The sequence below is a fragment of the Pholcus phalangioides genome, unplaced genomic scaffold (genome assembly GCF_987345545.1).
Source record: "Pholcus phalangioides strain wild (caught in Gottingen) unplaced genomic scaffold, Ppha-v1.0 ptg000015l_1, whole genome shotgun sequence".
Lineage (NCBI taxonomy): Eukaryota > Metazoa > Arthropoda > Arachnida > Araneae > Pholcidae > Pholcus > Pholcus phalangioides.
The window spans coordinates 5,932,752-5,959,935 of NW_028301608.1; the positions used below are offsets into that span (position 1 = coordinate 5,932,752).

At 37.0% G+C, this 27,184-nt stretch overlaps 1 protein-coding gene across 2 annotated transcripts in view; it reads right to left on the reverse strand.

Moving 5' to 3' along the window:
• The window catches only part of Nup153 (nucleoporin 153), a 115,066-nt gene that overhangs the window by 57,706 nt on the left and 30,176 nt on the right, over positions 1-27,184 (reverse strand). For both annotated transcript variants that reach the window (XM_089242692.1, XM_089242693.1), the window contains exons 5-8: positions 9,699-9,812; positions 6,412-6,537; positions 5,466-5,525; positions 2,422-2,478 (exon numbers count right to left, since the gene is read on the reverse strand). In XM_089242692.1, coding sequence (XP_089098818.1) covers positions 2,422-2,478; positions 5,466-5,525; positions 6,412-6,537; positions 9,699-9,812 — 357 coding nt within the window. The remainder of the gene's footprint in view (positions 1-2,421; positions 2,479-5,465; positions 5,526-6,411; positions 6,538-9,698; positions 9,813-27,184) is intronic.

The following is a 27,184-nucleotide window of genomic DNA, read 5'->3' on the forward strand; positions in this document are numbered from 1 at the left end:
ACACACACAATAATGTCCACCTTTCGTCTTCTGCCTACAGAAATAATTTTTTTTAATTGGGAGGGGGGGGGGGCGATCGTCTTCATTGCCTCCTCCCATATTCCCCACCCATGGCTTCAATCAACTTTGCAAAATCACCTAGGCCCTCAGGTTATCATGAATATTCAATGCAATCCCAGGGGTGAGAAGTGACAAAGTCTGCTTTGGAGCAGCAAAATTCAGGATTCGGAGCAGCTTTGAAGCAGCAAATTCAGGATTCAAAGCAGTTTTGGAGCAGCAAAATATAGGATTGGGAGCAGATATTTATAAATTGAAGCAGCAAAATTAAAAACATTATTTTTGTTAACCCCATCCCTTTTCAAAATAAAACAACTGCACTGTCTTTTGTTATCAAACATTTTTTCATCAGCTTGTTTTTTGTTTTTGGTGTTACAGGCTTTTGACACCTTGTTTGAAAGAGCGGCTGTCATAAAATTTTTCGCACCAGTCTATTTAAGATGATTTTTGTTTTCTCAGGACACTAGTTGCTGTCTGGAACAGCAGCCCTTCAAATGGGCTAAACATTTTCTAGTCTTTACAGATATTATAAATTTTCTATATCAAGTTTTCAATTTGTTTATATTCAGAAAGAAATTGTTGCAAAATGGGAGAAAATTTTGGAAGAATCAACACAATGTTTGGCGATTCAGCATTCATTATTTGGCGATATTGGCAATCTTACTTATTTGGAGATTTAACACTTATTATTCGGCAGCATTGGCGATTTAACACTCGTTATTTGACAAAGTTTCTAAATTAGCAATCATAATTCGGCGGACATGCTCTTTTCACTCCCGGAATATTTTTTTTCCCGAAACATCTGGATTTGACGCAATGACAATCGACTACAGTAATTTCTGCTGCTTCCAGTGGCAACTTTTTTTTTTTTGAAAATGGAAACTGACTCGCATTTGCGCTTTAAAACTGAAAGACCATTGCAAACCATCCTCAGCTGCACGATCACGTATATTATTGGGGTTTTACGATGGAAAGCCCGATGATGGGCAGATAGTTTAAATATGGCGATAGTTAAAGTACAGTGAGATAAAAAATTCTCTTTTCGGAAATAATCGTTTCACGGAAAGCAGGAACAAACATTTTTTGACGTCCTTTCTGAAATTCCGGGCATACTGAAGCAAGATTCGCTATTTGGCGCAGAAAAATACGAAAATACCCTATTGGAGCAGGATGGCGCAGTGCGGCGCAATTGGTGCAGAGTTCCCACCCCTGCAATCCATTCCTGCATACGCCCCTGCAAGTCATATATAAAGACGTCTAGCAACCCTAGACCCCCCACCCCTCATCAATGTTTTTGTTTTAACTTTCCAAAGCAAGCACTGTGGGCTTGTTGAAAATGTGTCCTATGAATGTAAAATTGCTGAACACACTATTGATCGATATTAAGCCACATGCACAACAGCATCGTTGCGATGCGACACATAGCAATAGCAGGCTCAAAACAAAGCAAAAGACCCGAACAATGTTGAATGGAGCAAGGTGTGATTGATCGAGCACAGTTTGTTCACTCAGTTCAACAATTGGTGCCGACTGTCAAAATTGGCAGTTTGTCATCGGAATCAATGCGCATCACCAGACACAGATGAGCATCAGAACAAAACAGCATCTTAATAGGATGTGCATTATGAATGAGCCCATTTCTTTACTGATTGCATTAACGTATTGACACAGGTAAAATAAAAAAATTAGAAGAAATGTTTTTTACCATATATATATATGAGAGCCGAAATCATAGTTTAAGGTTACAAACATAGTCCAGCTGATTTTTCAATGTGGAGGGAAGCACAGTAGAGGGCTGATCTCCAGCCCGGGGACTCAAAATGAGAAAATCATTTTTATTTTTTCACATTATAAATGCACTATACAGGGTCGGTGAAAAATTTGGCCTGAGCCCGCTAAAGATCTCAGCTTATGGGCCCCTACTCTCTGCAAAATATGGGGACATTAGCAGGTTTAAGATAGATAAAAAATTCCTTTAGCAAAATGCACTCATGCCAATATTGGCTTTAAGCTTGTCAGTAGTGATGAATATTAAGCTTTGCCAGGGATTGGGGGTACCCCTCTAGGACAACATAATTGTAGTGCAATAAAAAATAAAAATAAAAAATTTTAATTGAAAGTTCATTAAATGCAGCACCTCCTTGGCACTGGAACCTAGAAGGCTTCAGGCCACATGACCCCCTTCACCTCCTGAAGCAACTTTCAAAACAACTTTCTAGAACATCAAAAATCAGATTGTTTAGCTGATATTTTAACTATAAGCAGTATAATAATAAATTGAAAAAATACTGCGCTTTGGAAATTTCTTTCAATTAAAATTAGGTTATTTCTTTTTTGACAATAAATTGTTAAAAAAATGCTTACATGAATTGGTGAATGCCTTGAAACAGATAAATAGGACTTTAGGCGCTGACTAGGGGGCTGAAAAAATATAAAAATAGGAACAATTCAAAAGAAAAATCATTAACAATGTGAATGTTTATTTAATTTTCATTCAATAACTTACTGTCTTTTTCTATATCCCCCCCCCCCCCCCGAGCAGAGTATAATTCCATGCAGAATAAAGAAATCACATCTATATACTGTTCATAAAACGTGTTTCCTTTCATGGATGCTATCAGTGATTGATAATCTTGGGTATATGTACTCTTAAAAGCTTTATATTTTCTTTCTGAAGACATTTAATCGGACGAAACAATTAAAAACTTAACAATAACGATTATACAGGAATTTTGGCAACCAAGGTTATGCCCCTGATAAATGATTGCCAATAAACGCTACGTAAACAAAGTCATGTCTTTGCCAGTTGCTTATATGCGGTCACCAAGACTTTTTTTATGGCTGCTCGAAAATGACCACGGCTGTCATTGACGTCACGACAACGTGAAAGCTCGCGTACTATCTAATTTTCTGTAAAAATCCGGAGAGTTGGCAGGTCTGCTTAACGCTTTGAAGGACACTATGTAAAAATCTGGTTTTTTTTGGCCAAACTAACTTCATATACTTTGTACATCGGATTCATATAAATGTATTTTACATTACAGGTGGTCATATAGTGGGGACACCGCCCATCCAGAACACTGAAAGCTTCCCTACGGTGTAATGCTGGAAAAGCAACATTTTGTTGGAAAAATTCCCTTTCCACAGATTTTGTAGGCCGAAATGATCAATGTAAAAATATTGATAGCTGGTAAATCTCTCCCAATGAGATGGCAGTGTAAAGTTTTCATTTTTGAGTGGCATATAAATTTGTTCGAAATGCCAAATTTTCCATCAGCGACACAGAAAAGAATAAGAACATAGATATTGGTGATATATCCAGCATTGATAGAATTTCCTGAGATGGTCCCCACTTCTTCCTTGAAATCCAGTATCCGGGTTTTGGTTCTTGCTTTTTTCTAGTGAACTATTGTCGAGAACATCCATACATTAGGGATAGTTTACCTAATTCATCAGCATAATTTTCGTCATCATCCATGCAGTAAGCTTTGTTTTATTTGCTTCATCTGAGGTATCATCAGATGCATCAGACTCCAGAGCAGACAGATTTAATAGAATTTGAATGATTTCTATGGAAATATTAGTTATTTTTTGATGGAATTTCGAAAATGTGGTTTTACTATGGGGACACCGTGCCGGAAAGGGTTAAGGAGAATTGAATTATTTTTACTCTTAGACAAGGTAAAACTGTCCTTAAAAATATTGATAGCTGGTAAATCTCTCCCAATGAGATGGCAGTGTAAAGTTTTCATTTTATAGTGGCATATAAATTTGTTCGAAATGCCAAACTTACCTAAAACTTCCCAATATTAAATGTGGAAGATCACACATGATCTCCCACATTTAATATTGGGAAGTTTTAGGTGTGCTAATCAGATTTGTTTAAAAGCTGTTTAGAAGAGAACATTCTCAATTATTTTTTCATGTCAGCAGTTGATCCAATAAGAATGAAAGTTCAACCTTTTTCAGCATTGTCCCAAATTACTGTAAAAAAAAATTAAAGTATCTGAAAGCCTTCAAGAGCAAGAATTATTTATACTTTCTAATCAGTTTTCTATTAAAATAAGAGCTTCAAATGGAAGTAATTAGTTTGCAAAATATTAGTTTGCAAATATTCTGCAATAAAAAATAAATACCAAAAACATCAATCTTCCTAAAGTACTTTATATTAGATCAGAAATACAGGCGTCCATACTTTACGCGATTAATTGGTTCTGCAAAATAGTTGTGTGACGGAATTGCATAAAGTGAGTTTAATTCAACATGGGAAAGATAGGGTGGTGTTTTTTTTTTCAGATTGATTAAAAAAATAACTTAACAGCAAAGGAACTTTTTTAGTGAATTAATTATTCAAGCTTATGAATAAATCCCATGAACTTAGGCAATGTGAATGGGTTAATGTTTGGCTTATCTAAGTGATTCATCCTGTCTCTTCTTGTGATGCCTAGCATACATCTTTCTATACTCTTTTGTGCTATCTGTACTCTTTCATTTTGATTGTGAGTGTTCATGTTACATCTACATTAGTCATTGCTAGTAGCACACACTGGTGGAATATTTTTTTCTGGCATAATGGCATGTTGCTTTTTAGAATCACAGTTTTTGACAAAAATGTTCCACCTGATCATCATTTTTCTGTTTACTTCATTAACCAGTCAAGTGGTTATGACAGCGTTTGCTGTCGCTGCCATACGTAATGTTGGTGCCTACGACGGCATTTGCAGACGCGCAGACTTTTTTCGGTCTTTTTCACATAGATATGACGAAATAATTTGTCATACATGTGCTGCCATCTCTGTACAGCCATCCTTCTACTTTATTATCTCATCACTAGATGGAGTTGACAATTATATTTCAAGGTCTGAGATTATTATTACTATTACCTTTGTCATGTTTTGCAAAGCTGCATCCCCATCGTCTTTGTTTCAATTTCCAATTGCCTTGCAAAGATGCATTTGTTTTATTACTCATATATCTTTCAGCAGAAGGTTCAACTACTATGGTTCCACATAAATCCATCAACAGCATTTCTTTTAGTCACAGGACATTATGACCGCCCCTCCCCACTTTTAAGGTGTCATATTATGTCTCGACACATTCGAGCTATAAAAAAACGTGCTATAAAAAATATTTTAATAGTTCAAACTTCCAAGAAAAGGAAAAAAAAGGGAAAAAACTTGCACATCTTTAAAAAAAAGTGGGCACTGCGGGTAACGCTCGGAAAAATTAATTGGACAGTTGACTGGTTAATGATGCTGTTGTCCATGGTGATGTCAATGAATATATATAGAAATACAAATCACCAAAAGGGACTTTTAACGTAAATAAAATTTAGAGCATCAATGGAAATCACAAAATTAAACTTTTTTTAAAATCAAGAAATAAAAATTTCAAAAACCGGAACTTACAGTAAGTGTTAGTGGAATATCAAGTGGTGATGTACCCACATTTGGTATTTTCTTTGCATCCTAAGAATTAGAAATAATATCTATTATGTACATGAGTATATTTTATCATTCAAATTGCACGCATACATATGTTTTCGCATATAAACAAGTACAATTTGTGCAACAATTTTACAACTACACACAAATTTAAAACATCAGATGGAATCAATTTATGGAATTTGTAATTAACCTTAGATATACTTAAATTCAATTATTTAAGGTCAAATAGACCCACTGGTTCACTGACAGTATCAATCTGAAGTGATTTAACCGATTAATGATGACTTTGATTTTTTTTTAAACAAAAAATAAGTGGAACCACTTCCATGATTTATTGGCAAAGAAAAAACTTAAAATTTAGAATGGCAAATTTTCTTATAAACCGGCGTTAATGGGTTAAGAATGTGAAAAAGTTAGACATACTTCTAGCAATAATTTTCAAAGCATACAATGATTTTTAGCTGATGACTTAATTACCAGAGGCTGGAAACTAGTCAAAGTAGTTTGTTCACAAGAACACACACAGAAGTGCAAACTCAGTGCCAAAATTATGCCGTGACACTTTGATACATGAATGTTAAGACTTTTTACTTAATAATGAATGAATGCTTAAGGTCAAGTTTGGTAAACAAAAAATTTAATCCTGACCAAAATTCAACAGGGATTTAAACCTGATTATACAAATCCAGCTCAGAATTATTTGAAGTAACAAATGTATTTCAAAATAACACTTTTCTTCAAGAATGTTTCAATTACTCCCACATAAAAAATGTTTCATTGGTTCATTATTGACCAATCTTTAATTTTTATAACACAGTTCATGCATTTTTTTTTTTTTTTTTTTTGAATTAATAAACACTGATATCCACACACACAGTGTTTTGAACATTATACAAAACATTCTTACAGATACAGGAGTAGACATCTTTTCGAGGGTGTGAAGAATCCTCTTTGCAGCTGCACTCATGCATTCTAATTCTTCACCGGGGTGCCCCTCTTTAACCTTTAGCTCGCTCTTCATCATTTTATTTGACTGAAATTGCAAAAAATGCAACCATGCAATTAAACATAAGTAAAAAACATAGCACGATATTCATCGTCATTTATATATCATTATCATTTTATATTGTGATGCGTGCGTGTGTGAATCTTCATACCCTGCCACTTTTGGCATTAAAACTTCCCATCTGATTAACTCTACCCCCTTCATACACACAATTCATTTTGTCCTACAGTCTGTCTAGAACAGATAAGTTACTTACAAAAGCACTGATTTTTTCCAAGGCTAAACCTGGTAAAGAAAAGGAACAAGAAAAATTATACCTACCCCCATTATACCTAATTATACCTATTATCTACCCCCTTCATACACACAATTCATTTTGTCCTACAGTCTGTCTACAACAGATAAGTTACTTACAAAAGCACTGATTTTTTCCAAGGCTAAACCTGGTAAATAAAAAGGAGCAAGAAAAATTATGATTATGTACAGAAGAAATGGGAAATTAACATGAAGCTTTAGTCGAAGATTGGCCCACTGATAATAAGCATTAAGAATCTCGCACAAAGTTGCAATTGTAAAAGTTTCAAGGACATCCATCAGAAAAACTGCCACAACAAAATGTAACTGGCATAATAACGGTATTAAACAGATTGCTTGCTTTAAAAACAAATCCTATAGAAAAATAAAAATTTTGCTATAAACAGTATCTTAAACATGCTAAATTATCTGTAATTAGCTTTTTTGAGAATATTCTCTGGAACTTTACTTATCATTTCTATAATTTAACAAAATATCTATAAAATGTTTCATGTTCAGGAATAAGTTTAAAAAACATTAAATAGCAAATTGATTGCATTATAATACAGTCGAATCCCGTTATAATGAACTCCAAAAGAACGGGGAAATCACTTCATTATAACGAAATTTTGTTATAAAGAAATTCCAACCTTTTGCATTGCTCCTATGTAAGTTTCTCGGGGGATTGGAAAAGTGATAAAACGAGATTTTCGCTATAACGGTATTCGTTAAAACGAGATTCAACTGTAGAATAAAGCCTTATTTCGTGGTAACTATATAATGTGTGTATTTTATCATTTCTCTGTAAGGCAAAATGTAACCACACAAAACATTTAAGTCAAACACCACCATTCTACAAGTAAGAGAGATGCAGAGCTGTTTTTAATAGCAACTCTACTATTCAAATTATGAATAATTAGTCACAGCTAGTTCTAGATAAATTGCATTTCAAGTTGTATCTGATTAATTATGGTACATAGTTTGCAGAATCATTTTGAAATATCATCATGATTCTGTATATATCACACAAATGATATTATTTATTTCTGGACCACTGCAAGACATCACAAAAGAATCCTCCCCTAATCATGAGTTTGTTTCAATGATCACCTTGTGGCATTAGAATAGACAAAATATGAATACATTTCAGTGTTAATATAGCCAAAAAAAAAGCATTACTATACTCTGTTCGCTTTAACTTGGGTCCTGGTGTAAATAAACCGCTGTACCAATTTTTGATATCACTCCGCATCCTCTCTTTATCTCTATTGGTTGTAATTTTACCCGCCCCTTTCATTACGTGTTCCAAACACGTGCGTTTTTTCCCCAAACAAAATTGTAAATTCATTATGAAGAATTTTCCTGGAAATTTTTTTTTCACTGTTCTCCAAATTTTGTTGAAATAAAAACTGTTGATAACACTAATTAAAATAGAAAAAGGTATATATCTCCCAAAAAAAAATTTGATAAGGTATTCTGTCGTTATCATGGCACACTCCTCAAGAGTTGGATGACATTGCCTGCGGCAATTCTTGTCATTATTTTATTCTTTTACGCTAAAAGTTTAGTATATAGAAGCGCTGTTGAAAGGTTGGTCTGAGGGCCCGCCAAAGATCACAGCCTGGGGGGGGGGGGGTCCATGCGGCAGGATGTGGGGCAATGGTCGTTGCAAAAGCTTGTGCGAGTTGTTCATTATTTTACGGAAGATAGTGAGAAAAAAATCCTCATTTTTTTGTTATTACTTTTTTTTCTTCAGAATTTTACAATTTTATTTCTGAGCTAATTTACGCTGTATGATTTTCCTGGGCCGGATATGCTACCAATTATAATGTGAAACAAATTATGAGCAACTTACCGTTGTGTTGCCGCTTTTTATTTTTCTTGCGGGTCTGTATAATTAAATATTTCATAATAATCCACGGGCTGTAGAAGTTCCAATTTGATGAGAGTCATCCACATTATTTCGAATCTTTACTTCAACCTGTTGTTGATATCCTGTTTTTTGTCAAGACAATTTCGGTTTTTTATCCGTGCGTAAGTTGCGAGCCATGACCTCAACATCCAGCAGCAGGAGCCCCTGGACTGGGATCTTTAATGGGCCCCCAGGCCAGGCTTTCTCACCGGATCTATAGTCTGTCATAATGAGGCTAACTGAATCAAAAATGAGCATTGCTCGCCACCTTCGTCGAAACCAATATTACTTCCTCCCAACAAGCTGCTCAAGCAGACGTTCGAATTCTTTTGAAATGCGTATATTCGCCGCGAACGATAAGTGCCCCCCCCCCCCCGTTCAGTGTACGTCAAAGCGTGTGGGTGAGAAAAAAAATCTTGTTGAAAGATACTTTGTTTATAGGAGTCCAGAGCAGCTGCAAAGAAATACATTTTCAAATGGCTCTGCAAAAAAGATAGACACGCATATTTCATTTATGTCCTCAAACGATAAAGAAAAAAACTTTTTCTTGCAAGAACTCTTGAAGAAGCGTATACAAATGTATATCAAATCTGTTTGCGAATAGTAATAATAATAATAAAATGAAACTTCTGTTTAAAAAGGGGACGGTAATGTTTGAGTGAGAAGGGCGTATCCTGTCAACACCCACCCTGAAGACATAGCAGCAAAAACGCTTTGACCTATCTTTAAAAAATATTTTTCCCCGTCTTCCAGATAACTCTGAAACAATATGGAATAAATATTTTAAAAAATTAAAAATTATGAGGTATTTTATGGTATGAGGGGCAAACGACAAAGGACTATATTTTTTGGCGGTGTTGCACAGTAAAAGGTGAAATGTTCTCCAACCAATCATTTTGGGCATCGCACACGTGGTTTTATTTACATCAGGACCCAAGTTAGAACGAACAGAGTATAGAGTTAATATAACAAGTACACTTACGCTAAACTGATACGGTGAAGTAGAAGGCAATGGCCTTTTCCTGCAAGATGAAGCTCCTCCATACATTGTAGAACCTTCATAGTATGGGGAAGAAACTTTATTCATTGATGCTTCCTGTAATAAAAAACCAAAACCCCATCGAAATGAATTTTCTCATTCCCTTATCAGAGAAAAATTACCAATAGTATTAAGGAACATACTCAGCACCACAAATAATAAAAAATATGAAAAACTGAAAATGAAATTAACCCTGTCATTCAAAATCATGAAATTCCATAAAATGCCTAAAGTGGGTTATTTAGATTCTGAAATATTTTTTTTACAGCTTTTTAAGCTAAAAGAACTACAGTATCACCCTGACTTACATTGCCCAGCATTTTGCTCATCTCATCCTGAAGATGATATTTCTTTGCATTAGATGCACTACGAGTAAACCTTGAAGGCTCCTGACTTAACCCTATCAACGGCTCAGGGTCGAACACAAAACCTCTTCAAAAAAAGCTACTTATTTTCACAAAATCGTTTCAAAATGACCACAGGGTCACGTGATTCTAGAATGCTTTCCCCCCAATATGTGACAATGGGTAATTGGCATGTATGATAATCCGTCGAGAGGGGGGCTGAACCGAAGTGACAGGCTAGTAACGCCCGGTGATTCACCCCTTTCTTCCCAGAAATGTACTTTCTCCTTTCATTCTCCAAAGTCTTTCTATTTTCCGAACTAAATAAAAAACACATAAAAAAAGGCGGGATATACTCAAATTTAACGAAATTATTGTAGCGTGTTTATAGATGCTCAGCATTCTATGGTAAATAACTCTATCAATATAGATTAGCTTTAACAGGCAATAAAATTTACTTGCTTTCGCTTGTGAAATATTGATATGATTAACTTAGTAATGGAATGTCAGAACGTACTAAGAAGAAATTACTAATCCATCCACCAGGTATTTAAAAATGTCCCAATATTTTCAAGTTGAACACTCTAAATATTCTGAATCTCGAGAAGCATTCTATATATATGCCCCTTAGTATTTTAATTGTATTTTTCAAATTTACAATCGTTGAAGTATGCTCTCACGATTTTGAGGTTCACCTAAAATGTGGATTTTTTTTTGAAAATCGCAAAGCTTTTTCGTAAATAATGTGTGTTGATTAAATCAGTGTTGTTGGAATTACTACAATTCAAGGCTAGGCATTGTAACAACTGATATTTATCAGTTGTTACAAATCTATTCGAGCAAAACTACAGCTACTTCCCAACCTTGGAACATCATTAAATAATTAATTTATCAAAACTTTCGGGTATAAAACTGCTTCTCAAAGCTTTACTCACATTCTTTTTGAATATTCATTTCTTTTTTTCCACGATATCTTATGATCGTGGAATTAATTTCAAAAATGAGCGTAGGTTTAGCGAGATTGATTGAATAGCATATTAGATACGCAGTCATTTGCATCGGAATATAATAAAAGAATTCTCTCTGAAATATATAAATTTGGTGCATTAAATCGTCTTACAAAAAAAAAAAAAAACATGAAAACAAGTAACATACTGAGAAAATTTTTAAATACACAAATACTCGAAGTAAATAAAGTCGCTGGAATTCAAAACGTGCAAGAAAGTTGTAACTAGAGCCCGGATTAGACGCTGAAACATGCACTAAAAATAAAGATGAATCTGCATTTTTAAAAATGTCGAAATATACCATGAAATAAAAATACCCAATCTTTTTCAAAAAATTAGAACACCATAGAAATTTACGAGAGCAGTTCATAAAGAGCTCAAGTTGGAAAGCTCAAATTAAGGGTATGGTTGTAATTTACATTTTCATCTTTCACCTATGTGAATTGCTGCAGCAATTAAGTAATAAAGTAGCTTAGAAAGAGCCAAAATCATGATGGAAATGCAATTTATTTCTCCATACCATACGTCTCCAACTTCTTCATTTGAAGATGAAAAATGCAGATAGTATCAAGAATTCGCCAATATGTATCAAACCTCATCGATATTTCGATGGTTTCGTGATATCTGATGATTGTACCAGATACTAATCTTATACAGAGATTGCGGACTCGAGCTAAAATAAATTAATTAATAAAAACTGATCAATTGGAGATGGGATTTATGGCGCTGAGGGGCTCGATTCGGGTCTGTGCCGAACACTCATAAATTCAATGTCTTGATGCATAAAATTCATGGCCAAGACCAAAGATGGCCACAGTACAATGTATTCGTACGATATCAGCACACGTCCCCCCCCCCCTTGTCCTAGCAAATAAATGCGTAATTCTGCGTTTTTCAGAAATTTCCCGTTTTTCTACCCGTATTGCGAAGATTGAATGATTGTAGGTTTGCATACATAACGAGGAAAGACATGAAACTTATTCGATCAAGTTGATGCAAATTTGCATGAAAATATTCATGTAATACAGTAAAAAAGGTTTTAAGCCAAATGTTCTAATTTTCTCAAACAGCTTTCGGAGTGTTATAATTTTTTGAAACAAAGAGGAAAAAATTAATTTGATATTTTAAGACGCATTTAATCTACTTAATGCAAATTTTTTGCCACCGATATGCTGAAGATATGAAAGCTCATATATGCTCATGATAAAGACAGAAAAATGCAAATTACAACTGTACTTGCGCTACAACCTTGAATGGCGCTTTCCAACTTGAATATTTCATGAACTGCTCTCGTAAATTTCTGGGTGTTCTAATTTTTCGGAAAGGATGTATATATGAGAAAAATTGAAACCATCGTCGAATAATCCTGAATTATAGCATCAAAAATGAAAAATGCACGCAAAATATATATATGCATTTGAAAGAGATAAAAAATGAAAAACTATGATTTCGAATGTTCCAGCAAATAACAAAAAAGAAGAAAAAATACTCATATTATAATGCCGAAATAGGCATAAAATATAAAAATATGTGCCTTAAAAATGCGTTAATATGCCCTAAAGACTCAGAATATGTAGGAGTATTGAAAAACATACGTATAATTAATATATATGTGTATATATATATATATATATATATATATGTATGTATGTATATACATTTTTTATATATATTAAAAATAGCACTTTATATATATATATATATAAAGTGCGGAAATTTCCCTAAAGAGAGAAAATACACAGAAAAAAAAAAAGAAGGAAAAATCATCCATTTCGGAATTCAGAAATAAGTCAGAAATGAAAAATATGCTAAAAAAAGAAAACGCATTTATAGTGCTAAAATATGCATTTAAAAATTTCCAGAAATATGCCTCAAAATGAACAATAGTTAATGATGAAATACTTTATTTAAAAAAAACCTATTGAGTTATCTGATTATATCTAGCGAAAAACTGTATGAGGGGAAGTTATTGCACTGGAGAGTCATAGTTTGGTATTTTTTATTTTTGTGAAAAATGGCATGGAATCCAATATTCTAATTGGAAATATTCTAATATATATACATCATTTTTAGTGTATTTTCAAAAGCCAAGGGGGGCCCTAAATCATGGGCCTGCTGAATTCGAATTTTAAAAATAACAGATCACAGATGGATGGAGATACGGGGGGGGGGGGGGGGCCCCCAACGTCAAAGGTTAAGTTGACTAGTCTAATGTATATGTGTATATATGAATTGCATGGCCCCCACAAGGGGTGGGCTGACAAGGCTCCAGCCCTGGGATTCTGGATTATTTTCATCATTTTTTGTTTTTTCACGCTATAAATTCATCGTAAAGGGGCCCGTGAAAGTCTGGTCTGGGGCCCAGTAAAAGATCCCAGCCTAGGGGCCCTGCTTCAGGATGTGAGGGCCATGATGAATTGCACATCACTTTGCCCCCACAGCAATACTGACCGTGCCCCCAGACTTCCAAGTTTATCTCCGCATAAGGCAGATAATCTTATCACAAGAGAGATTTCTGCACATTTTCTAGGAAGTTTACATTCTACAACCTTTTTTTGGAGGTCGCGAATTTTTACAAAGAAAACTATTAGTAACATCACAAAGGAAAAAAACAGGACATTCCATCTTTGCATCAACCATTTTGACAAAAAAAAAAGGGATTGCCAACTTGGCTCGGCATTTATTTGATACAATAGAAGTTCTTCTTCTGAGAAAAAGCGTTCACTAGTTCTCTCTCTTTCTTTCATTTTGGATTTATTTTTGTTGCACCATGGTCATTTTGTGCACACTTACCACTACTGTGGGTACTAGAAGAATAGCCAATTTTAAGAAATCCGATAAGAAAGCCTGTTGTATTGGCACACAATAGACAATTGAAAGTATAAAAGAGATGAGATTTTTTTAAACTCAAGCACCTGTATTTACTGGTTCGCAAATAAAATGTCATGCACCCTGTATAAGAATATATTAATACTAGGGGGAGGGGCTCTGCCCCCCCCTCTCTCTTCACAACATATCTTGTTTATTTCGTCCCACTTCATCAGAGTACTATGGAAAGGGACACGTGAAAGCACCAGCTTACTGAAGAAGCGAATTTTATAATAATAAAGCAACAAAAAACAAATTCATCAAATAACCCCACAAAACTTCTCCACGAGGGTCCCCAGACTCCAATTCGCTGAATTTTAGTGAGGGACCCAGACTGGATTGATCTCGAGCTTCTGCTGTTGCAAAATTCCACAGAAAATAATGATATTCCTCCATGGCACCCAAAATTAATACTGTCAATTTCCACATGAGGCCCCTGACCTGAAAGCTTGTCGGTCATCCCCCGCTGTGAGTGCTATGAAATATTTTCATTTGTATCCATTTCACCAACGAATAAAATCCAGGTTCCCCAACCAATTACCCGGGTCATCAATTCGCATACTTTTAGTGGGGCTCCAAACTGGCTTTATCTCGGGCTACCGATGTTGCAAATTTTACAATTAAACAATCAAAATATATGAGATTCATCCAGGGGACCCCGAAATGGAACCTGTCAAATTTTTCATGGGGGGGGGGGGGGGGTAGCTGACCTGGATGCTTGTCGGACATCCCCCCCCCCCCCCGTGAAGGATAACGAAAATTTTTCAATTTTATTAATTTTACTACGAATAATAAAATTCACGGCCCCACATACAGTAGCGGGTACCCAATACGCAAATTTTTAGTGGAGGACCCAGACTGGATTTATCTGTGGCTTTAGCTGTTGCAAATTCCACAATGTTAAACAAAAGAAAACAATGAGATTCATCCAGGGCCCCCAAAATGAAACCTATCAATTTCCACATGGGGCCTCCAACAGGGGTGGCCTTTGACCCCCCCCCCCCACCGGCTTTTGAAAATGGTACATGTATAAATATATAACGACACTAAAAATGGTATATATATATATACATTGAGTACATGTTCTTGGCCCCCCCTCCCTGGAAAAAGTTGAAATGAAGGGCTTGGTCCCTGACCTGGAAGCTTTTCCGACGTCCCCAGCTGCGAGTGCCACGAAAAGTTTTCATTTGTATTCGTTTTACCAAGGAATAAAACCCAGGCCCCCAACAAAATACGCCGGACCCAGAACAAAATAAGATTCATCCAGCGCCCCCAAAATGAAACAGGGTCCCCAACTCGGAAGTTTATCGGGTATACCCCCTATGAGGGCCACGGCAAATATTCATTTGTATTCATTTTACCAACGAATAAAATCCAGCGCCTCCACGCAATGTTTATGGGGGCCCCAGACTGGATATATCTTGTGCTTCCGCTATCGGAAATTTTTCAGTTTTAAAGCAGCAAGAAAACAATGAGGTCCATCAAGGGCCCTGGGAAATTAAACCTTTTAACTTCCCCATGAAGGTATATGTACAATGCCACCCCCAGGTACCAAGACCCTGTGTGTTGGGAGCACTGGTGATTTATGTATATCATACAATGTCGGCATGACCCCCACAAGGTCAGGGCTGACAGGGGCCGGAACGATTCTTATCACTTTTTTATTTTTCACACAATAAATTAACCACAAAGGGGCCTGTGAAAAATCTGGTTTGAGAGGCAGTTCCCTTGAAACCATGCCGGTTGAGCGGCTGCTCGAGGGGCGGCTGGTCAGGTGGCAAGCAGTTGAATGTATTTTGTTTGTTGTACACTTAGTATACAGTCGCTTTTGTGGCCCGGGGGACACACACACTCATACTTTCGGCACAACTCAATCGGTAGTAAACTGCATATGGCGATAGACCGGAGTTGTGCTCAGTTTGAATGAATATCTCTCCCATCTTAGGGGCCCCTGCTGTAGGATGTGGGAGCCTCTCGGTACATACACATAACTTAGTCCCGATGGGAATATGCAAGAGTGGGTCCCGATATGCAAGAGTTAAAGGAAAACTTGAACCAAAATTGTAACCGACTTCCGCAACCCAAAAACGTAACAGATTTTCATTACACAAAAACATTACTAATTTTCGCTGTTTAGAAACAGGCCCTTTTAGAGTTTGTGATTTTATATTATAGAGTAGATAATAATAATTCAAAGCAAAAACAGCGAAACCCCTTTAGAACGTTGTTTAATGGACGGCTTTTAAAACGACGCAACGTACCAACCAGAACGACGTATTACCAAATAACATTAAACTGTCAAGGAAACAATTTGAGCAAGACAAAGCAACTCACTAAAGAGGTTTTACTGTAAATTAATAATATATATGTACCCTCGATAAGTGTATATATATGAGTGTGCTCTTTCCTCATAATTTCAGTATTCCTTTGACGATGTTGATAGCTGTAGATCATAAGCGGAGATAGACATGAAGGGCCGTGGGAGTGGGGGGGAGATGACACAATGATGATGAGGTATTCAGTACCAGAAATCTTGTCTAGTGTTTCTCGTATTGTATTCCACGCAACTCTGGGTTCCGATAGTAATTTTAAGTTTATATAGTTTCCCCTAGGTTTTTTTTGTCTTCGATGATGTTCTTTTGTGCAATATACAGTAGGATTTCAACAACCCGAAAAATAGATCAACCGGGTACAGAAAGGCACGAAACTATAGTTCAGTATGGATAGAACAAGCCGCAAAAAAAACCATATAAATAGTTTGTGCTCTGTTCAAATTTTTTTTGCCGGCTTTTGATGACAAGCAGCGGCGTCGGAGCCAGGGGTGTGGTGGACGCATGATCACCCACATTATTTTGTAGCACCAGTATTAGCACCCCCAAATTAATTCAGAAATCTAAATCTTTTTCATGACAAGTCAAGCACCCATGTCTCCAGCGTGCAAAAATGTTAAATTAGCTTTGAACAGGATATCACAGCTTTCATGGAGCTCTTTTCCATCATGCTGCCCTGATAAAATATAAGAAGCCGCTCGACTTTCACGTCATCATCATCGTCGAGGCGAACCTACCAAGCTTCAGTGACAGAAATTTCTTCCTGTGTGAATGCAGCACAATTATTACCCAGATAAATGCAAAACACTAAGGAAAAAAATGCAGAACAAAATGTGAAAAAATTAATTTCCCTGAACATTTGGATACTTTCACGTTTAACAATACGAAGCAAACCTAAAAACAACGAGTGTGTTTTGCCCCATCAAGCAAGCTTTTTACAAATGTCTTGGAATGTTTGGTTCAAATAAATGTCTTCAAATTAGCCCCATCTGTTGATTCTGCTGGAGAAACTGGAGTAACCGCGAGACATCCAGGCTCTGTCGCAAGAAGCAACGTAAGCTCTTCCCCCCCCCCCCCAGAAGGGGGGAGGTCCAGGGCATCTCCGGCAAAACCATTATTTATTGATACGTCAAAGATTACATATAGTGAAAGGAAATTAAAAATTATGTAAAAAGAAGAATCAAATTAATCAAGCTAAAGTCAAAGTGCAACAGGCACGGATAATAAATAATCATGGAAAGATGTATAAAATCATATAGCAAAGGCGCAATCAGAAATTTGATTAAATAAAATAAATAAATAAATTGAAATTAAATAAATAAATAGTAACAAATAGTCATAAATAGTGACATGTATATGTGAAATGTATGCTTTAATTGCGTATACATACAATATTGGCTAACAAACCAGAACGTGCCTCTCAATCGGTCCCAAAGAGGGACACAAGAGCGGGGCCGTCATTTCAATTTTTTAATGGGGTGGGGGGGGGGCAAAGCACATGTACTCAATGTATGTATATCATTTTAGTGTATTTTCCATTTTTAGTGTATTTTCAAAAGCCGGGGGAGGGGCCCGACCCCCCAAATGACGGGCCTGCACAAGAGGTTAACGAAGCCTCGCTGGAGATTTTATTCCATGAGCTGCTTCAATAATTTGGTGACAATTTCAGTAGAACATTAAATTACACAAGAATCATAGCACATAAAACAAATGGTATATAGAGCATTTTTAAAAAATATACACTAAGATATCCTAACCCAGCGGTTCTTAAATTTTTTTTTGACTCACGGAGCCCCGTAGGCGTTTCATTTTAATTGATTTATCATATTTTGTTTATTCATTTCATTTTCCTCGACCAGTCACAGAGCCCTGGAAAAAATGCACACGGAGCACCGGTTGAGAACTGCTGCCCTAACCAAGCTACTAACGAGTGAATTAGCACAAATATAATTGGTAATAACTGGAGGAAGAACTAATAACTGGTTTTCTTAGCACAAGCTTTAGTTTTCTGCGTGGATGATGAATGGATTATTGGATTCGGAATAAACCTCAGAACAGTGGTTAAATTTCATAAGTTTCAATATATATTCACAGATACGAATAATAAATATTTTTGTCAAGTAAATTACAATCTCTTATTTACTGGTAAACTTTTTTTCTTTTCTTTCTTTCTTTTTTTCAACTACAACGTGGGTATTTGTGCCCTTTCAAACCAAGTAATCCTTCTTTTCTCAATAAGCTATTCTTCTTTTCAAACATAGATGAGTTTGGGGAGGAGAGGACTGCATTGTTGCAGGAAAGGGCAGTTTGACGACACTGTGTACCTGTCACTTACCGTACAATGAGACGGGGGAAGGAACTGGTTCCTGGCGAACGCATTTATGAGTTCGAGCCGAAATGACGGTAGTTGTCTTCGAACTCATATATGAGTGTTCAACGTTTTGAAGGTTAACGTTCTTAGAAGAGATATGTTTCCCCATGAGAGTTGCATTGATAAGACAAATAGATACGAAAAATAAAGAATATCTGCATATTCACCTTCCTTCTCCTGAAGCGAAAGAGACTGACGTCTTTTTCGCTTCAGGAAGGATAGTTTTGAACAGAACTTGGTTTAAGAACCAATAAATATTATGGTTAGTGAGTTTTCACCACTGCAATAAAAAATGTCCTGAAAAAAAATAGGTTTTTGCCAAGCATCAAAAATTGATACATTTATTTATTTATTTATTATAACCAGTATGATTTCAGAAAAAAAATTTAATGCAAAAAATTGTTTGAAACACACAAACTGTTTTTTGAGAAAACACCAACGAATAAGGCAAATACACGAAAAATAAAAGTCCTAATGCACCAAGAATGGTTCTGTCCATTGGTCAGAATGGTGGTCATTCTGACCACGACATTTGAAGTGAACAGATGTACTTCTTCCACTGAGCAACCGAGCGTTAAGATTTGGTATTCAACCTAAGTGGGAAACTCTGTCAGTGTGACTAGTGGTTAAATTTTCCTCTGAAGACGGCACCCATTGGTGTTGAAATGCATTAGGACTTTTATTTTTCGTGTATTTGTCTTATTCGTTGGTGTCTTCTAAATATTCTTGGGCAAAGTTGATCAACTCTTCTACACAAAATGTTTTACAAAAGCATTCTAATATACCCTGCTGTTTATGCAATTATATTTTCGCTGAAAAAGCTGAGGAATAATAAAGATGTAAAAAATGACAGGTTCACGATGCCATACCCACTGAACAAATACTTAAAACATAAGGGGTGGGTTATATTCTACTTGACAACTTAACCACTAAATTGTTAACTTGAAGCTTGTTACTTAAGTTGTTAAGCTTGTTAACCCACCCCTTATGTTTTAAGTATTTGTTCAGTATTTGTTCACACACCGTTTACACACTTGAGCTCACTTAAAATTTAGTTAACTACTAAAATAAATTACTCAACCCATTTTAACAGGCCTTAAGAGACATTTTTTATTGACAGCCTATTAGAAACTTTTGAGCACAGAAAATATTTTTCTATCTCAGCTCTGCTCAAGGGACAAGTTTGAAAAGGTGCTATAACCATGCAGTCTTCAGAAATTTCACATGATATAGAAATACTTCAATGCTATTCATGAGCATGAACTGTTATTGCCACTTAATTTTTTAAAAATAAACTTGAAAAATATTTTTCTTTGAATTCAAAATTTGTGATATATAGCCTCATATAAATAAAGAATGAATTTTGCCTAGCCATGGCATTCTCTGGATGCTTCTTTTTAGTCATAACTAAGGTGATCACCAATTTAATTAAGATTCAGCAAATATGATTCAGGATTCCAAAACAAAAATTCTTTTTTGTTTTGGATATTTTTTAGATACTGGGGCCTATACAACTTTTCTCTTGTATAGGCCCCAGGGCCAACAATATTATATAAATAAATAAGCTTATTCATGCTTTCATTTTACACTTGCAACAAATGGGGTTTTGAACCAGTGGCACCATGTGTGGCCAAGCATCAGTGATTGCGGCTGAATCACTCTGCACTTAGCAGTCTTCAGGGTTCGGTTTTTGCTGGGGATAGTGACAAAAAGTAGAAAAAAATTGAATTGAAAAACTGCAAAAATTAAAAATATTACATTATCAATGTTATGTAATTATCAATCGTTAGAACTACACAATTTTGATGGATACAGTTTTGTTTCTCTCTATTATGTGTCTATTTATATTTATCTTCAACCCCTTTGTCTAATTTAAAGGGAAAAACTAGTGTTAAATATCTCAACTTTGTAAAGTAAGTTTAAATTCTCCGAACTTGTTCTATGAAAGTAAAAAGGTTAAAATTTCAAATTCTTTCAATTTTTGCTGCTGGCAAAAATATGGCAAAAGCTATTTTTGTCTACCCAACAACTTGCTAACCTTGGTAGTGTTTCATAGAAGATGACAGCACCTGCAAGAACATGAAACAAGCACAACTCTGCCAACATAAATATGTTAAGGTCATGCATATACACCCACAAAACATGTTCCGGCAAGCACTGATTCATTAGGAATTCTGCAGAGGAGCATGTATGGCCGCAGTGGTGATCAGCTGAAGGTAGTTTTCTATCATTTCCAATTTTGAGAGCCATGAACGCGAGTCGATCTTCCCATTAAAAAGTCTCACCACAAAGAGCAACAGGAATACAACAGCATAAATATTCAATCATTACAATTCATTCACAATTTGAGACATAGATGGAAGCAGAAAAAAATTCACACATAACATTAGGTACACACATACTCACACTTCCAACATAACTCAATCAGTAATAAATTGCCCATGGGGATAGACCGGAGTTGTGCTCAGTTTGAGAGATTTTCATCATGATTATTACTGCTTTTTTTAGGAGATTTAAAATTCTCGAGAATAATCTTTCAGAGACTATTCTTATCAAAAAGTCGAGAATATTCTCTGGTAGGACCACTATTATAAATAACTTGAGAATATTCTTAATTTCTCGATGAGAATATTCTCCTGTTATTTATAATACAGTTACATATAATATTCTTGAGAATATTCTCTGGAAGGACTACTTTCATAAATTACTGGGAATATTCTTACAGAAAATAATAAGAATTATTCTGAAGTAATTAATAATAGTCCTTCCAGAGAATATTCTCCTCGATGAGAATATTCTTCAGTTACTGAAATCTTTCCACAGATAATTACCAAGAATATATGCAATAACATGGAGGCCTATTATAATAAATAATCTTGATAAATAACTTGAGAATAATTATTACTTTCGATAAGAATATATTCTCTGGTAATTTATAATAGTAGTCCTTCAAGAGAATATTCTGTCTCCCATTTCTCTTTCTGTCAAGAAGACCGGCAGTATTGAAGTTTGTAGTCCCCAATATTTCCTTACTTCAGAAAATGGAAGCCAGATGGCAGCATGAACACGAAACAAGCGAAACTCAACAACATAAATACGTTAGGGCCAAGCATACACTCAGAACACACATTCCGTCATGTGCCGATTAGAAATTCCGAAAAGAAATGTGTACGAGGTACATGTTCGGTTAAGTAGTAGTAGTAGTCCCCAATATTAAAGTTTAAAAGCAAGAAAATTAAACCAACAGGGCTGAATTGCACAACTTTCAAAGATATGTGAGTGATACAGAATTTAAGTGCATGTGCATTGAAGAAAACAACCGTTCTGTATCTTAGAATGAAGGTGATTATAAAAGAATAGCTTCCTTTACCAATCAACTTTGATTTAATTTCTTTTGTTGTAAACTTATTTCTGAAAATTTATCTAAGTTTAAAATAAATTTTATAATTAATATCTAATTTTATAAAGCCCCCTATAATTATCTGCCCCCTTCCTCCTAACGCTTATTGGTGGAATCTGAATCTGAATTGGGGGCTTCCCCCCCAGATGATCAAAAATTTATTTTTTTAACCCACAAAATATTTTTTAAAAGAATTGTAAAAATATTTTTTACAATTTCGAAACAAAATATCTTTATATGTTATTATAATTCGTTTTTGTTAATTTCAATGCTATTTGAAGGCTAAGAACCCAAAATTGCTCAAGAAATTCATTGCGACCCTACCTCTCTAAGCCCTTAACCTGTGGTAAACATTCGGCCTGTGTGGACCAAATGTGGCCCTGGCGTTATGATGTGGCCTGTCCCTAAATCTATTTTTGTAACAATGAACCAAGTGACACATTTACAGATCGCTCAAGTGACTCGTGGCACAATTCCAGACCATTTATGTGATCTGTGGCACATTAAGCTATCCCTTGAGTGACATGTGACAAAGTTTTAGAGCATTGGTCCTGCCACCGGTGCGGTTCTACATCACTCAAGTTATCCGCGGCACATTCCCAGATTACTTAAGTGATCTGCGGCATAATCACGGATCACTTATATGACGCGCGGCACAGCTCCAGAGCATTTGGATCCGCTAAGTATTTGAAGATCACTAGAGTGGCTCTGTAGGCGACTCAATAGGGAGAATGTTAGTTCAGGTGCCCACTAACTAGTGAAAAGTTTTACTCGTTTTTCGCGCACCGAGTAAGACGCCATTAAGAATATTTCATATTTTTTATAAAGGGTGGTTGATGACGTAAGAATCATCCACCCCCCCCCCCCCCCCCCGGCTCCATGTCATCAAGTCAGCAAATCAAAAATCCCCCATCCATGCTGACGTAATAACTTGAATGACCCCTAACATAAAGATACCCGAAAGTTATTTTCTGAAGGTTAAAAAAAGTGGGTTCAGCTATAGCGGCTGATCGGCTCCCCCCCCCCCCCTCCTGTAAAACCAGACGTGGCTCGGGCTGTCACTTTTAAAAGCCGGGTTTTACTAGCAGGTTTTCTATGCCGCGCGCAATGTGAATCACCGAGCGCGACACGCTGTCTATTCACCAATATGAAAAGCAGTACGACTGTTTTCCTACAGAGCGCAATACGGCTCACAACAGCGCTTTACGTCGGGCGTGATTGGCAGACTGCTTCTGGAGGAGTTAAGCGTTGTGTGCCGCGCGTTTCAGCGATCTTCCCTTCATTTTCGTGTTGTGTCTCTTCCCTTTAAACCGGAGCATGCAGCCGATAGAGTATATGACGCCAGGGTCATATACTATATAGCCGTCCTGAGCCGATGCGCCACGCTTGGAAAACGCAAATGCGTAACGTCATTATGTAACTCATTTCTTTTCAATGGCGAGTTGTAAAGTGAATAAAACATGCCAAAAAAACTGCAGAAAGCAATGAAATTTTGCGGTTTCTCGGAATTTCCGTAGTGAGATATTGGCTGTAAGCAAATGGGAAGGAGGGATAAAATAGGAATAGTAGGAGAGAATTGCAGTAAAAAAAAAGACGACTGCGGCGAAAGTAGGAAAAATAGGAAAGCTGCGAGGTCTGCACTCAGTATACTGCGTAATATAGGAGGTTCGAGACATCGTTTCGCCGCATAAGTAAAAACTTAAAAAAAAACACGCCTGGACCCTCAGGAATTGCATCGGGCACTGTCGAGGCCTCACAGACAAAAGGGGTCATTCCTCGCAAGCGTGGAAGGGTCCCTGGCGACACGCCAGAATCAAATTTCGAGAAGCCTTGCAAGAACTCTTCCTACAGCAAGGCTACCAAGAATGGCATCACCCTCAGAGTCCAGGCTAAGGATCCAGAAAGGAAACTGACTCCAGCCGATGTGTCTCACATCACCAACTCGGTGGAAGACCAGATGCTGGAGGACACTGGGGGTATTTACCCTCACGTTGATCGAACCATCTTTGGGGAGGAAGGTCTTCGCATTATATGCAGAGACCAGACCACCCTGGGGTGGTTGAAAACAGTAATCAACGGTTTATCACCTCCACCAAACATTGATGGTCACACCGGGTACCTTGCCCTAGGACCTGGTGATAGACCACCAATGAAAAAATTCTTTGTCTGGATTCCTGGAGACAGGGATCCTAACAAATCCCTTAAACTACTAAATGCAATGAAGATCTGGTGCCTGGCCAACTTCACCTGCGCCAGCTGGTGCGCAAGCTGTCATCCAGGGAAATGGGGGTAATACCCTGGTGATCGGGGTGGAGCAATCGATGGTGGAGTGGCTGTCCACCAGATCTTTCACTGTGCATTGTGGCTTGAGTGCTGTCACATTCAGGGAGCCATCTCGACAGCACAGGCCAACAATTTCTACTCAACAGCCTGAGAAGCCAACATCTCAGCAGGCAGAAAAACGGTCAGCACCCGCTGATGAAACGGGGTCTACATCCAGACCCTTAGATGCAAATAAGGACAACGACCCAGAGATGGAAGTGGCGTTGGACCTGGAGTATAACACCGGGTCCGACTCTGGTCTATCTTAGGACATCTCTGCAACCTCCTTGGTTAAACCTATACACCAAGTGATATTATTTTACCCACTGGTAAGTAAATTTTGTAACATACCTTGCCAATGTTATTTAGGCAGATAAATTTACAACATAGCAAGGCTGCATCCTACAACCTTGCAGCTTCCTTTCGCAACCATAATTATTTTGTAGCTCTGATTCAAGAACCATGGGTCAGAAACTGGATGATTATGGGCCGTCTACCCAACTCCCAACTCTTCGTTAAGAAAGGAACGGGGTTTCATCCAAGAGCATGTGTGTACCTTGCCAAAAGTATCCATGCCTGGGCACTGCCACAATTCACATCAGAAGACGTTGTTGCAGTTCTGATAAAGGGTAAGGGACTAAACAAGAATCGCCCTATTATGATCTGCTCAGTCTATATGGCCTATGATCTCAAAATTCCGCAAATGTTCTGTGAACTGGTGGAATACTGCGAACATCACAATATAAGTATGATATTTGGATGTGATGCCAATGCTCACCACACAGCGTGGGGCAGCTCAGACATAAATCAAAGAGGAGAAACATTATTAGAGCTCCTCATGAAAACAAATCTGGTTTGGGCTAACCAAGGGCACACACCAACTTTCCGTACACGTAATCGGGAAGAAGTTATTGATCTGACCCTGGTCTCAATAGATATTGCAAACAAGATCAAGAGATGGAGGGTCAGTGATGAACCCTCCTTATCTGATCATATGTTCATAAACTTCTACTACAAAGCAACATTTACTCCCATTTTTTTTCGGAATTTTAAGAACACAAACTGGGATCTTTTTAAAAGAAACCTGGAAAGCCAGCTCAACACTCTCGCCAACCCCGGCGACGAGATCTTAACAGTAGATGACTTGGACCACCATGCTGCCATTCTGACAGAGGTGATCAGGAACTCAGCGAATCAGGCGTGTCCACTCAAGCCTGACAAATCTAAAGTCTACTCAAAAAATTGGTGGACTAAAGATCTTGAACTCCTCCGTAAAGAAACGAGGAAGGCACACAGGAAGGCTGTTAGGACTAAACTTGAATCGAATTGGACTTACTATAAGGAAGTTCAACGAAAGTTCAAGAAAGAAATCAGAAAAGTGAAAAATAGTTCTTGGAAGAAGTTCTGTACAGAGATGAATTCACTGTCAGAAACTGCCAAGGTTACCAAATTGATTAAAAACAATTCCTATGATAAAATTAATGTTATAGAACGACCAGATGGTAACTATACTGCCAGTCCAGTGGAGACGCTGGAATGTCTTCTGGACTATCACCTAGGTGGACCAAAGGAACCAGACTGTGGTGTACAGGCTAGGCCCATCCTGGAACCAGTAGACACCTCAATAGCCAACATGATAGTTGAATATGACAAATGTACCGAAGCCTTGAGGGGATTTTTTCCCTTCAAGTCACCAAGCACAGATGGAATATATCCTATCTTTTTACAAAAAGGATGGGAAGTTATAGGCATTGAGCTGATTCGCCTCTTCAAAGCCAGCCTAGTTTTGGGATATATACCCAAAGTATGGAAGAGCTCCAGAGGTGTCTTCCTACCAAAACCAGGAAAAGACACCTATTACAAATCATCATCCTTCAGAATGATTACATTATCTTCTTTCCAGTTAAAGTTACTGGAAAAACTGATACTCTGGCATCTTCAAGATATTCCTCTCTTAATGGGTAAGATTAATGTGAACCAGCATGGTTTTAATACAGGGTTTTCCACTGACTCTGCTCTGCATCAACTGATTTGGAGAATTGAAAACACAATTATCAATGGACAATTTGCTGTTGGTATTTTTCTGGACATCGTTGGAGCCTTTGACAATGTTACTTTTGACTCTGTATGTAAGGCACTAATAGATTTTAACATTCCACCTATGTTAACTAGATGGATTGATCACATGCTCAGGAACCGAACAATCACTGCTCGTGTTCTTGATGCCCAAGCTGAAAGAGCTATCAGAAGAGAATATCCACAAGGAGGAATTCTTTCTCCCTTTCTATGGAACATGGTCTTCAGCTCCCTGATCTATGATCTAATGAAAGGACCAGGGTATACACAAGCATATGCAGACGACTTAGTCGTGCTCATTCAACGGCATGATTTATCCACAATGAGGATTCTTGCTCAACAAATTTTAAACTCTGTCAGCAGATGGGGTGACAAACACCAACTAACATTTTCCACGGAAAAAACCAGAATTGTGATTTTCACATGGAACAGAAAATGGGAAATTGGAAACTTAACCCTCAAGGGACAAGAATTAACCATATGTGACAGAGTGAAATACCTTGGATGTCATTTGGATTCTAAGCTCTCCTGGAAATCCCATATTCATGAACGAGCTAAACGAGCCACTAATATACTTATGCTGTGCAAAAGAATTATGGGTAAAACCTGGGGTTCAAACCCTAAAACCACTCAGTGGATTTATACTGCTATTGCACGTCCAATGCTGAGCTATGGTTGTGTGGTATGGCATCAGGCGTTATCAAAGACCTC